The sequence below is a fragment of the Neovison vison genome, chromosome 3, assembly GCF_020171115.1.
Source record: "Neovison vison isolate M4711 chromosome 3, ASM_NN_V1, whole genome shotgun sequence".
In the NCBI taxonomy this organism is placed as follows: domain Eukaryota; kingdom Metazoa; phylum Chordata; class Mammalia; order Carnivora; family Mustelidae; genus Neogale; species Neogale vison.
Genome location: NC_058093.1, coordinates 56,774,928 through 56,788,076, shown reverse-complemented (window position 1 = coordinate 56,788,076; position 13,149 = coordinate 56,774,928). Strand labels below are relative to the sequence as shown.

The 13,149-nt window shown below is 38.5% G+C and overlaps 1 protein-coding gene across 6 annotated transcripts in view; it reads left to right on the top strand.

Moving 5' to 3' along the window:
* The first annotated feature begins 921 nt into the window (after positions 1-921).
* WDSUB1 (WD repeat, sterile alpha motif and U-box domain containing 1) overlaps positions 922-13,149 on the top strand; it is a 46,409-nt gene continuing 34,181 nt past the window's right edge. The window contains exons 1-5 of one of the 6 annotated variants that reach the window (XM_044242136.1): positions 922-1,062; positions 3,559-3,760; positions 5,847-6,031; positions 8,009-8,101; positions 12,252-12,345. In XM_044242136.1, coding sequence (XP_044098071.1) covers positions 3,636-3,760; positions 5,847-6,031; positions 8,009-8,101; positions 12,252-12,345 — 497 coding nt within the window. In that variant the 5' untranslated portion in view covers positions 922-1,062; positions 3,559-3,635. Of the gene's footprint in view, positions 1,083-3,338; positions 3,761-5,846; positions 6,032-8,008; positions 8,102-12,251; positions 12,346-13,149 lie in introns of those variants that run through there. The other 5 variants (XM_044242134.1, XM_044242137.1, XM_044242135.1 and 2 more) reach the window with 5 other exon arrangements.

Below are 13,149 nucleotides of genomic sequence, written 5' to 3'. Positions count from 1 at the left end.
CATCGGGCTCTCTGCTCAGCAGGGAGCCTGCTTCCTCCTCTCTCTCTGCCTGCCTCTCTGCCTCCTTGTGATTTCTCTCTGTCAAATAAATAAATAAAATCTTTTAAAAAAAAAAGACAGTTCACAGGGCTTTTTTGTAAAATTATTGATATCTATTTGAGTGAAAGACTAAAAGGAATTATTACCTGAGTGGGCTTTTTTTTAAGTGTAGCTGACATTCAACGTTATATTAGTTCCAGTTACTCACACAACGATTCAACATTTATATACATTTTGAAGTGATCACCATAAATCTAGCTGCCATACAAACTTGTCACATATTTTAACTATATTCCCTATGCTGTACATTGTCTCCCCGCCTCTTATTTCATAGCTGGAAATTTTGATCTTTTGATCTTTTAATCCCCTTCCCCTATTTTGCCCATGCCCCACCTTTGGCAACCACCTGCTTGTTTTCTGTACCTGGGAATTGGTTTCTGTCCAGTGAAAAGGGCCCTGGGGCTCAGGGGCGAGCGGACCGCCCTGAAGAGATATGGGAAACCTTAGCACAAAGATGGCAGAAAACACCAGGTTATGGACGGCTGAGGGTAGAGCTAGCCTCAACAGAAAAGGGCAATCACGGAGGCTAGAGGAGAACGGAATACAGGGGAGAAATACCAGAGAGGAAGGAGATTCAAAAAACCCTGAGCTGCAATAACCAGAGAGTGGATACAATGTCACCTTTAAAACCATATTTCAGGCACGTGCTGAGCCTTGGGACTTAAGCTTGCCCAGCTGGGAAAAAACTGCGAATAAACGCTCTTCCCAAAATTGAACTCAGGTCGATCTAAGGCCAGTACGAAGAGACGCCCGCCGCTGAGGGTGGGAGGCCACGCATGCGCCCTGGCGCGAGGCGTGTTCGGGGGGGCGGGGCCTGTTTTCTTTCTTGCAGGGTTTCCGCGGTTGCCAGCCCCGCCCGCCTCACCTGCGCGTCACGTGGTCCTCGCGCGCCTGGGGACACCTGAGGGTGGATCCCGCGCGGCTTGGGTCTAGGAGGTGGAGTTGGCCGCGTCCGTGGGCCGGGTGAGCAGCGGCGGCGGCAGGTGGGAAAGCACGGCCAGGCTCAGCTCGCGAAGCCTCCCTACTCGGGGTCTGGTTCTCGAAGTCTGGTTCGAAGCGCGCGACGGGGGCCGGCCGGGACTAGGACGGGAGCGGGGCGCGGTGATGCTCCCGGGGCCGGGGCCCGGAGCCCGGGGCGGCCCTGCGGGCGTTGCGTGGATACATCAGCTGGGCCGAGTCGGATGCCGCCGCCCCGGAAGGCCCGGCTCCCCGGCAACTGTCCGTCCGCCTGCCGGGGGGGCTCAGTTGGCTGAGGGCCGGCCGACTGTAAGAGTGGGGTACACTGCATGCGGGGGGTCACTGCGTGCGGGGGAGTAAGTCGCGGGGCTTTATGTGGGGAGATTTGGGGCACATTGCCGGTTTGCTTTGGATTAGATAGGAATGCCTGTGTTGACACTGGCGAGTTGACCAGCCCCGGGACTGACCCTTCGGCCTGACGGCTGAGTGGACGGACGCTCGCACCCCGACGAGGCAGGAGGGTGCTTTTCAAACAGACTTTGAGTCAAGTGATTATGTGTCTATTTTACATACTGTTTGGTCTGGAACTGCAAAGGGAGCCGAGTGCCACAAGGGTGTGGAAGCCGAAGTTTGTTTGCAAGATTACCTAGTGTCTTTGCACAGTTGGGATTTGGGAGTTCTTCAGAAAGACCTCATGATCTTGCTTGTTTTCCGTGCGGTAATACAGGTGACAATCCACGAGGACATTTCGTGGGTTTTTTGGTTTTGTTTTGTTTTATCTTGGCTTGTTTTTTAGACGTTGTTGAGGTTTGTTTGGGGGAAAAAAACGCTGAAGTTTTGGGATACAATGAATATAAATGTGTTCCATATATTTGTAAAGAATTCTGCAAAAAACAATGCAACAAGGGATTGCGAATTACAATCTAAGGGTATACCTATTCCTTCAGACCTGATCATTGTTTCATTTTGCATTATTTTCCACTGCTGAATTTTTTTATTTTTAGTATTGGTAGCTTTATTTTAAATTTTCTAATTTTATATTGTGTTCATATTGTGTTCATATATTGTGTTCATATATGTTCATATATATGTGTTCATATCATGGTTCAAGAAATCAACAAATATTTATTTGAGCATATTGGGTTCTGACACTGTTTTATGTGCTGTGGATAAAGAAATGAGCAAGATGGACAAGATCTCCACTCCTTTGGAATTTACATCCTCCTGGTGGGGAGACAACAATTACATCCTTGGTCATAATTGCTACACTGAGGATTGAAACAGAGTAATATGTTAGCCTGGAGGGTGGCTGTTTTAGACTGGCAAACCCTCTCTGAGGAGAGACACTGGAGTTGAGATCTGAATGAAAAATAGGATCCCAAAAGCAAAGGGAAGAGAATTTCAGTCTGAGGAAACGGCCTTGTGAAGATCTAAGAATCCATTTGACCAGGCAGGCTGGAAGGAAATGAGGGAAAGGGAAAGGGCAGGACTTGAGATCTGAGAAGTAGGTGGCGAAGAGCCAGATACATACAGTATTTTGTAAGCTTTGAGGAAGGGTTTGGATTTTAATCTAAATTCGTAAATTTGTTCTTAAGTTTAGTTTGGCTACGTTCATTTTTTTGCCACTCTTTCTCTTTGGTTTCCTTCTCTTGGTTTTCTTGGATTTATTAAATTGGTTCTTTACCTCAAATCTTTTCTATCATTTTATTCGTTATCAGGCAAGGTGGCACACCATGACATAGGAGCTTGCAGCACTGCCACTGAAATTTTGAATGAAACCATTTCTTAGTTTTTATGAGTGAAAGGTACAGTTAATGCATCTGAAAGGCAGAGCTGTCTCCTTGGCTCCATTCTGTGGAAGGAGCTGCTGAGACAGTTTTTTAAGAGTGGAAAATCTTTTTGAGTTGGGATTAGCAGATCTGGAGTGAGACATTTTTGAGAAACAGTTAAGGGAAGGGCTTCAGAGGTGAAATAAACACCCAGTGTTTTGGATGTTCAGTGTCAAATCAGTTTGACGTTATTTGACAGTGTTCTTTTTCAGGAGTTAATGGAAATTTATTGGTGTGTCAGGTGTGACTGTGATCATCATTAGAGTTTATGGTCTTATCGGTGTTTTCTCTCCAAATTATTCTTATCTCAGGTACAATAGTTTGTCCTTTAAAAGTATGAATGTAGGAGCTTTCACTGAGCAAATCCTTAAATTGATTTTGACTCTTTTCTACGGATTTGAGTTGCATTTATTTGACTCTAAGGATGAAGTAACCTTTATTTAAAAATTGCAGGACATTTTACTTCAAGTAAAGAACATGGTGAAACTAATTCATACCTTAGCCGATCACGGTGATGATGTCAACTGCTGTGCGTTCTCCTCTTCCCTCTTGGCTACTTGCTCTTTGGACAAAACAATTCGCCTGTACTCCCTAAGTGACTTTACCGAGCTGCCCCACTCGCCATTGAAGTTTCACACCTATGCTGTCCACTGCTGCTGTTTCTCCCCTTCAGGCCACGTTTTGGCTTCCTGTTCAACAGATGGTACCACTGTCCTATGGAATACTCAGAATGGAGAGACTTTGGCAGTGATGGAACAGCCCACTGGTAGCCCTGTGAGGGTTTGCAAGTTTTCCCCAGACGCCACTTGTTTGGTATCAGGCGCAGCTGACGGAACAGTTGTATTATGGAACGCCCAGTCATACAAATTATATAGGTATGAATATTTAGACCCTTTCCGTTTTTAACCCTATTAACAAGTTTGCCAAAAAAGAAAGAAAGAAAGAAAGAAAGAAAGAAAGAGAATATGTTGATGACTTAAAGGACCAGATAATTTTCCGATATTGCAAGGAAAGACATTTTGACCTGTCTTCTGAAGGTCATAAAAACAAGTGTTTAATATGGTTTTTGTAGTAGATTTGCTTAGCCCTGAGAGTTTTTGTTTTTATTTTTAAATTTTATTTATTTATTTGATAGAGAGAGATCACAAGTAGATGGAGAGGCAGGCAGAGAGAAAGGGAGAGAGGGAAGCAGGCTCTCTGCTCGGCAGGGAGCCCGATGCGGGACTCGATCCCAGGACCCTGAGATCATGACCTGAGCCGAAGGCAGCGGCTTAACCCACTGAGCCATCCAGGTGCCCAGCCCTGAGAGTTTTAAATCTCCAATCTTTCTCTTGTAAAATACACGTTAATTTTGTTAGACTTTTAGGGATTTTTACTTTAAGAGCTAGATGAAGAAAACAGTCTTTTGAATAAGATTCAGTAATTTTAGGCTTTATTTTTGTCACTTGTGACTCAAGCATTCGCAGTAATAGAGTAATGGTAGGTTAAGTCTCACCTGAGAAACACAGCTGTTTCCTGACTAGAATTCTACCTGGGGAAATGATCAACCCCAGAAAAAAGAACCTTGTGATTAGTGTGGTGTTGTCATTAAAACAAAACAAAACAAAAAACTACCTGAAAAACTGCTTTTAGATGAAAATACATCAATTAATTTAAAGTGGTAATGTTCTATTGCAACTTGCCAACATGAAATCTATGTACTTTTATGTCTATTATGGTGAGCTATATATCACATAAAGTTGACCATTTTAATAATTTTTACGTGTACAGTTCAGTGACATTAAGTACATTAAACACCATAAACTTTTATTTTTTTTTTTTTAAAGATTTTATTTATTTATTTGAGAGAGATAGACAGTGAGAGAGAGCATGAGCGAGGAGAAGGTCAGAGAGCGAAGCAGACTTCCCATGGAGCTGGGAGCCTGATGCGGGACTCGATCCCGGGACTCCAGGATCACGCCCTGAGCCGGAGGCAGTCGTCCAACCAACTGCGCCACCCAGGCATCCCCACCATAAACTTTTAAATGTTAGCAAGTGAAATAGCCCAATACCCTTTCTCCTGTCCTTAGACCATTCAGAGCACAACTGTTGCTCATTAGAATTAGGTCTGTGGGTTGAAGAAGGTGATGTGTTTTAAGTGGCGTTAATGAGCCATTTAAAGAGACAGCTCAGGAAGAAGGAATCGTTCAAGTTTTTTTTTATATGAACGAAATATAGCTGTCAACTAAGAAATTTTCTTTTTCACTTATCAGGTGATGAATTCTGCCTCTCTGCCATTACTTCCCTAATGTATGCTGCTGTATAAAGATAACACTGCAGTAGCACTGGATGGGACCCTGCACTAATTGTTAGGCTTTTATCAATTTATTTTTCCTAATTGAGAAAATTAAAATTAATACTGTCAGCACATTGCCTCCTTATCTTCCCAAGATAATTTTAACTTGTTCACAGCATTTTCCTTTCATAAAGAATGTATAATTCTAGTTTATATTTATTTGTATTTTATATTTATAGGTGATGCTTCTAGGTGATTTTAATACAAAAGTTGAAAGTACTTTTGACCTAATAATATGTTTTCCAGTAAAAGTTTTTTTAAAAATGTATAACTTTAGTTGATATTTTGGTTGTCAGAGCTTTTTTGGTTAAGTTTCGTAGATTTTAATGCGTTCATACAGACTTGGCATATGGAAAAACATGAAGCTACATGGACTTTGGTTTGGAGCTATATAGCTTAGGCTTGAATACATTACTCAAGATAATGTTTAAACCCGTTTTTTGGAAAAGCACGTCTTAGTTCATAGCATATGATATTTCTACAGACATCTGTTGACCTTTCTAGTTCTCTATTAGCCATTTTTCCTGTTTTTACTATAGTAAGCTGCTGTTAGAAATTGTAATATAAAGTAAGAGATACTCCGAAATGAAATGAAACCCCCTGCCCTTTTTTTGGTTTTATTTCAGATGTGGTAGTGTTAAAGATGGCTCCTTGGTGGCCTGTGCATTTTCTCCGAATGGAAACCTCTTTGTCACTGGATCCTCATGTGGAGATTTAACAGTGTGGGATGATAAAATGAGGTGTCTACATAGTGAAAAAGCACACGATCTTGGAATTACCTGCTGTGATTTTTCTTCACAGCCAGTTACTGGTTAGTATTTTAATCTTTAAAGTGCTAGTAGTTCCTATTTGTAATTTGTGTGCGACTTTTAATTCTTTTATTCATTTTCATTTCATCTTCAATAAATGAGAAGCCCTTTTAATTCACTCCTGTTGAGGAATCATTCCTGTTCCTTATTTGATCAAAATGAAATCATGAAATATCATAAGGGAAAATCAGGTTTTTTAATATACATTGGGGAATGACTCAACTTTGTATAGTAGATCTGGATTCCTTAAATATGGTAATTTAGAGGCCCTCACCCTATTGGTTGTGCTGTGGATTTTTAAAATACAGTATATTGATCTTCAAAGAGAAATGTGAAATTAAAGAATTGGAAATGTGAATTAAAGAATTGGAAATTTTCAGTTTACTAATTTAATCTTCCAAAAGCTGAATTTATAAAATAAGATGTTTAACAACACAATTAGCTTTTAAAGGGAGAAAATACAAGCTCCTGAATATAGATAGACTCTTGTTTTAAAAAGAGAGTGGTGAATTGGGAAGCTCTCTTCTGTTTCATCCTGTGTGATAGGATGAAATTTAGCTTTTGTTGCCTCAAGTCCTGTTCCACCACCAGTTCTGTCCTATTAGCAATATAGTGTGAGCTACATTGTGGATTTAAGACTTTTTAGTCGTAGGTGAAATTAATGTTCATGGTAAAATTTTACTCATATATAAAATATTTCAATAATTGATAGTAACACATAAGGTATTTCACTATTTTTGATACTAGGTTTTTGAAATCTGGTGTGTATATTATGTCACGTTTAAATTTGTCCTAGCCATGTTTCAAGTATCCAGTAGCCACATGTGGCTAGTGACTACCTTATTGGACAGCTCAAGTCCAGAGGTGGGCAGGATGGTTTTGGCACTCCCCTATTTCAAACCCAGCAGTGGCTGATTAAAATAAGGTTAAGGTAAGGTACAAATCCTTTGGTACAGATCCAAAACACAAAGCCTGGAAGTACCAGACACATTGTTTGCCTGCCTCCTCTCAACGCACACTTGGTCTCAGACATTTTCTTGCCACACTGGACTCCTTTTGTTCCTTGAATGTTTCTAAGATGTTTCCAAGCATTTTACCATATGGACCCTTCAGCTGGTTCACTGTTAGTTATCCTTTAGATTTCAGGTAAAAATCACTTCAGATAAGCCTCCCCTGTGCTTACTTACATAGTTGTATCTTAGTATGTATCAGTGCCAAAACTTCCTTTGATGAACTGTATCTGTGAAGTTAGGTGGGACTCATATAAAACTGACCTGATGATATCAATATATACATTAGCTACAAATATTTAGGAACTTATCTAGTGTGTATATAATTATACACTGAAATTATCTCAGCATTAAAAACTAGTAGGTTTTTTGTGACACCAAATTTACTGATTACTTTCCCTAATTTGTATAATTTCTACCAAATAAAACAGACCGAATTAATGTTATTTTGGATTTATATAATTCCAGCCTTTGTCTTGATTCAGCTGAAGGGGGGAAAAATCTCTATTATTCCATGTGAATTATAGACTAAGCTTTTAAGAAATGGGTATATCCTTTAAAAAAAAAAAAAGTTGGGAATAATTAAATGTTGAACACTCATAACTTTTCTTCCTTATTTTTCCCATCAGTGCTAGCCTTATAGACTCTAAAATGGGGTTGAAGGATGGCCCAGGCTTAGTAGCTCAATATTGGCCCATACCCTTGAGTTACATTCTTAGTGGAAGGAAATAAAAAGGCAAGTTGTTGTAGTAAGTTCAGTGGTCAGGGTTATAATCCTTTGATGCACCTTGTTTAAAATAAATTCTTTAATTAGCATTTCATTCTATGGTTTGTGTTTAGTTAATATCACTTTTGAATATGGTTTAAGTGAATAGAATTAACAGATCTCGATGTAAGAAATTAAAAAAATTTTTTTAAAATATTTTACCAATTCTTGTGTATTTATTTTTCACAAACTTACATTTTTAGATGGAGAGCACGGTCTTCAGTTTTTTCGATTGGCCTCATGTGGTCAGGATTGCCAGATCAAAATTTGGGTAGTTTCTTTTACCCATGTCTTAGGTATGTATGTGTGTATTCAACCAGTAGTTCTCTAAAATTTTGTATCAGATAGAATTTCTGTTTTAATTCATCTTTTTACTTAAGGAACTCTGGATTTCTAAAAGTGATTATAAAGTATGTATTAATAATTTTTAGTCAGAGCAGTTACACCCATATGCATGATTTAGTCATCGAATGCTCACAGCTCATAATGACCTCGCCACTACCACCACACACATTCCTGCTCAGCAGAAAAACCACCTTACACTTTATCTGTTTGCAACTCTTGGTGGTTTTCTGTTTGTATAAGTATTGTTTTTCCACCATATTTAAAATTTTTTCACTGTGGTGACTGTTTTTTGGCAGTGTGGGGGAGGTCTTTCCTGCATGTAATGCACTGTTCCTTCAGGTGATCCTTCAGTCAAGAAACTCACATTGTTCAGTTTCGGAAAACTTTTAAGTTAAAGGTTCAGAAAACCTTTAAGTTATTTCTTTAATAATTTCTTCCCCATTTCTTCTCTTTTTAATAATTCTCATTAATTGAGTGTTGGACCTCCTTGATTTCTTTCCCTGTGTCACCCACCCACCACATTTATCTCTTTATCTTTTCCATACTTTCTGGAAACACACCTTAACTTCATCTTTTAACCTTTTGTGTTTTTTATTCCATCATATTTTCAATTTCAATAAGGTCATCTTCTTCTCTGTTTCTTTTTTCTCCGTTTTCTCCTTTTATTTTGAGTGCAAGTTCAACTCAAAACTCAGGATACCAGTTAGAGGTTTTTGTTTTATTGTTCCCTTCTGTTTCCTGATTATCCTTGTTTGTTCCTGAGTCTTTTTTTATTCATTTACACTGATCTTTCTCTTTCATATGGTTACTAACTTCTTCAAATTCTGGTGATCCTTGTATTTCATTGACATTTAAGAATTAGGCAATAATAAGATGTTTAGAAGCTCTGTGCACATAGTGGTTTTCTATTGCTGGCTTCCCTTTAGGGTGAGGAAGCAGGTTGTTGGCCCTGACTGGAGCGATTCAGGGGCTTAGAGAATTGCCCTGGAGCTGCCAGGGAGCTCCCCTGAAAGCCATTCTTTTCCCCTAGAAATGTTTTGCCTAGAGAGAAGCATCTAGCTTTTGTGCAGCATGCTGTGGGTGGGATGAGGGAAGGATTGGAGGTGGTCACCAAGTGTTCTATCAATAGACTTTTTGCTAACTTTTTGGTTTTCAGGTTGATATCTGTGTCATCCTGATTTTCCTTTTCCCCAGCTGTGGATAAGTCTTTTGGGGTATTCTAGGGCAGATTAACTTTCTTCTGGGCTGTCACCCCTCCCTTTGCATTCTGAGCTATTACTCCTCTATACTTCCTCACCAGTTATTTTGCTTTCTGCCTTCCCAGAACTGGCTTCAGTTTCTGGATTGCTGATGCCTCTCTTTCCATTCTCTTCATTGATGTGCTTTTATATCTTTATTAATTCTTTCACTATCATTTTAATGGGAACTCCGAAATTAACATGGACAATTGTCCATCTTGCTTTAGATGCCTAAAAAGATTCTTTATTGTTACCTAATAAGGTTCAGTTAAATTACAAACTGCATTTTGTTGTTTACAGTTATTGTCAAAGAGAAACAAAGCTGGGCACTAAAATATAAGGACAGAATTTCACCAGTAGTATACTATTGCAATTGGGAGAGAGTCAAACATGAACGGTACTTAGCTTCAGTTTATACAGAGGTGACTTGGCATTTTGAAGGGAGAATGAGGAAGAAGGAGGGAGATCAGTGGGGCTCAGTAGAGTCAGGGAAGTGAAAAATTACAAACAGGAAGCATAGGGGCCATGCGAAACTCATCTGGGTTTGCTAACTGGCACCTAGGGAGATTAGGCTCCTACTCTCCCAGAGAGTGGGAAACAGGAGTCCTATCATCAGGTTCTGGCTGGAAAGAACAGCAAATTCTATTGGCAGCCTTGAGTTTTCTCAGGCAGGTACTTAAAGGGGGCTAGGATTATCCTACGCATGCAGCCTTGAGCTGTCAGAAACTAGGTTAATGTTAAGTCTTTATAAGCTAAACTCAGAGCCTTTGTTGAGAAGAGGGCTCAGAAGAGCCTAGCTAGAGTTTGATCAAGGAGAAAATCTTTGTCATTATATCGGTGTATAGAGAATGGCCCATTATCTGGAAGTAAGTAAGTATTTTATTAAAATAAATTTCTCTTTGTGGAAATTCAGTTAATTTATTGCCTGTTAGGTTATAATTAGACATTCTTTTAAATGTGTTCAGTGACATACTGGTGAGGACCTGGTGCTTTCGTTGGTCGATCCTGTCTTCTTACTTCTGCCAAAGTAAAATTCTTAATGAGAATCCATAAATGTAGTCATATATTGGATGTTCTCAATATGTCTTTAGTAATTGTTCAAAAATCTAATGGTTTATGCTGTTAAACCATTAAGTTTGAACACCGTTTAAACTTTTTTAAGTTTACCATTAAAGCCTTTTTATAAAGTGTTTATCATCATTTGCATCTAATTTTTTTAATTGCTTATTTGTTAGGGAGGAGTATATAGACTTATGGATCTTACACTTGAGAATATAGCCTATGGCGGTATTGTAAGTTTTATTGGTCCTCATGTGGTTTACAACTCAACATTTTTGCTGTGTTCGATTGATTGTGCCAGCTCCTGATCTGTATGTTCATAGTGCTTTAATGGACTACATCTCCTCTCCCAGATAAAAATACATGGTTTTTTCCTATTATGAATAGAAATAAAGTGTGTGTATTTAGTAACAATAATACATTTTTTTCTATTTGTTGAAGCTTTTACCCACTCTAATGACCTTTTTGTTTAATTAAATGCAGTTATCTTAAGAGGAATTAATGCTTCAAAAAAGTTTTTATTCTGAGAAAATTGATAGCTTTCACTTATTTTGTCTCCTCAGGTCAACTTCTTAATAGTAATTTTTATAGGTTGTCATGAAAAACTATTGAATTCCTTCGGTTTAGCTTTAAAATAGTTGTGATATTTCTTTTCAGTGATTACAGAAAGCACAAAAGGGAGTTTAGTGTTACTGTACTTTGTTGGAGTATTATAAGATATAATTGGAATTATAGGATGTATAAATTATTATTTTTTATCTATGAAATGAGAAAATATTTTCTTGATACTGATATCATTTTAAAAACTGATATTTGTGGGGCACCTGGGTGGCTCAGTCAGTTAAGCATCTGCCTTCGGCTCAGGTCGTGATCCCAGAGTCCTGGGATTGAGCCCTGCCTTGGGCTCCCTGCTTAGTGGGGAGCCTGATTCTCCCTCTCCTGCTCCCCCTGCTTGTGTCTGCACATGCTATCTCTCTTTCTCTCTCTGTCAAAGAAATAAAATCTTTTCAAAAATTAAAAAAATAAAAACTGATCTTTGCTTAGGTATTGGGGCAATTTGATTCTTTCTAGGTATTCAGGCAATTGGTGTATGTGTATATATACTTGTTGTATATATATATTTTTTAATACTTATTTTATTTTATTTTTAAGTAGGCTCCATGCCCAGCATGGGGGCCAGACTCATGCCCCTGAGATCAAGAGTTGCATGCTCCACTAAGCCAACCAGGCACCTCAATTTGTATTTTATATTTTTAAAAATTAAATGCCAAGATTATCTTAATAGTTTAAAAAATTTTTTTAAGATTTTATTTATTTATTTGATAGACAGGTATCACATGTAGGTGGAGGGGCAGGTAGAGAGAGAGAGGGGGAAGCAGGCTCCCCGCTGAGCAGAGAGCCCGAAGCAGGGCTCGATCCCAGAACCCTGAGATCATGACCTGAGCTAAAGGCAGAGGCTTAACCCACTGAGCCACCCAGGCGCCCCAATAGTTTAAAATTTTAGCTTAGCTTAAAATGTTAAATTTTTATGTATTTTATAGAGTTTAAAATTTTAAAACTACTTGATCATTATAATCCCTCCACATTTGCTGAGTGAACCATTTTCTTTACCCATTACTGAACATTTGAAACCACTTAATCACACTGCATTCCAATACCTGAGTTGCATGAAGATTTTTTCATTTTTTTATTCTTCAGGCACTTAAAGATAATTTATTAAAATAAATGAGTGAAATAATTTTAACTTAAACATAAATTCTAAGCACAATCAACTTGCTAATTTTTCTTGCCTTGTTATTTGCAGGTTTTGAATTAAAATATAAAAGTACACTGAGTGGGCACTGTGCTCCTGTTCTGGCTTGTGCTTTTTCTCATAATGGGCAGATGCTAGTCTCGGGGTAAGCTATTTAGTTTAATTTCCTTAAGCCATTTTGATATGAAGTGGAACAGATATACAGAAAAGTGCATAAAACATAAGAGAACAACTTTGATAAATGGATGCAAACCTGTGTAACCACTACTCAGGTCAAGAAATGGAATGTCAGTGTCTTCCCCTTCCAGGTGCCCCTTTTTGGTGACAACATCTTAAGACATATGCAATATCACTTTTTTCTTTTAAACTGATTTATAACAGATCATATAATGTGTATTATTTTGTGCCTGGCTTCCCTTAGTCAACATGATGTTTGGCACATCCATTCATATTAATGCATACAACTCTGGCTTGTTGGTTTTCATTGCTATGTAATATTCCAGTGAATGTATATACTATAACTTATCCATTTTAATGTTGACAGAAGTGGATTATTTTCAATTTGGGAGCATTACAATAATGTGTGAAGCTGTCTGTGTTTTCTAATGTACATGTTTGTGCATTTTTCTAGGAAAAACACATAGGAATAGAATTTATGAGCCATAGAATAATTGTATTTTCAGCTTTGGCAGATAACATCAAATTGTTTGCCAAGTAGCCGAGCTCCTCTGTAGCTGTGTTATTTCACAGCCTAGCCTATACTCAATATTTGGTATTTTTGGTTTTTTAAATTTTTAGCCATTCTTATAAATGTGAAGTGTTATCTTACTGCATTTTAAATATGCATTTCCCTGAAACAATGAGGTTAGAATCTTTTCAGAAGTTTATTGGCCACATGTGTTTCTTCTTTTATGAAGTGCCTGTTCGTGTCTCTTGCTCATTTTTCTTC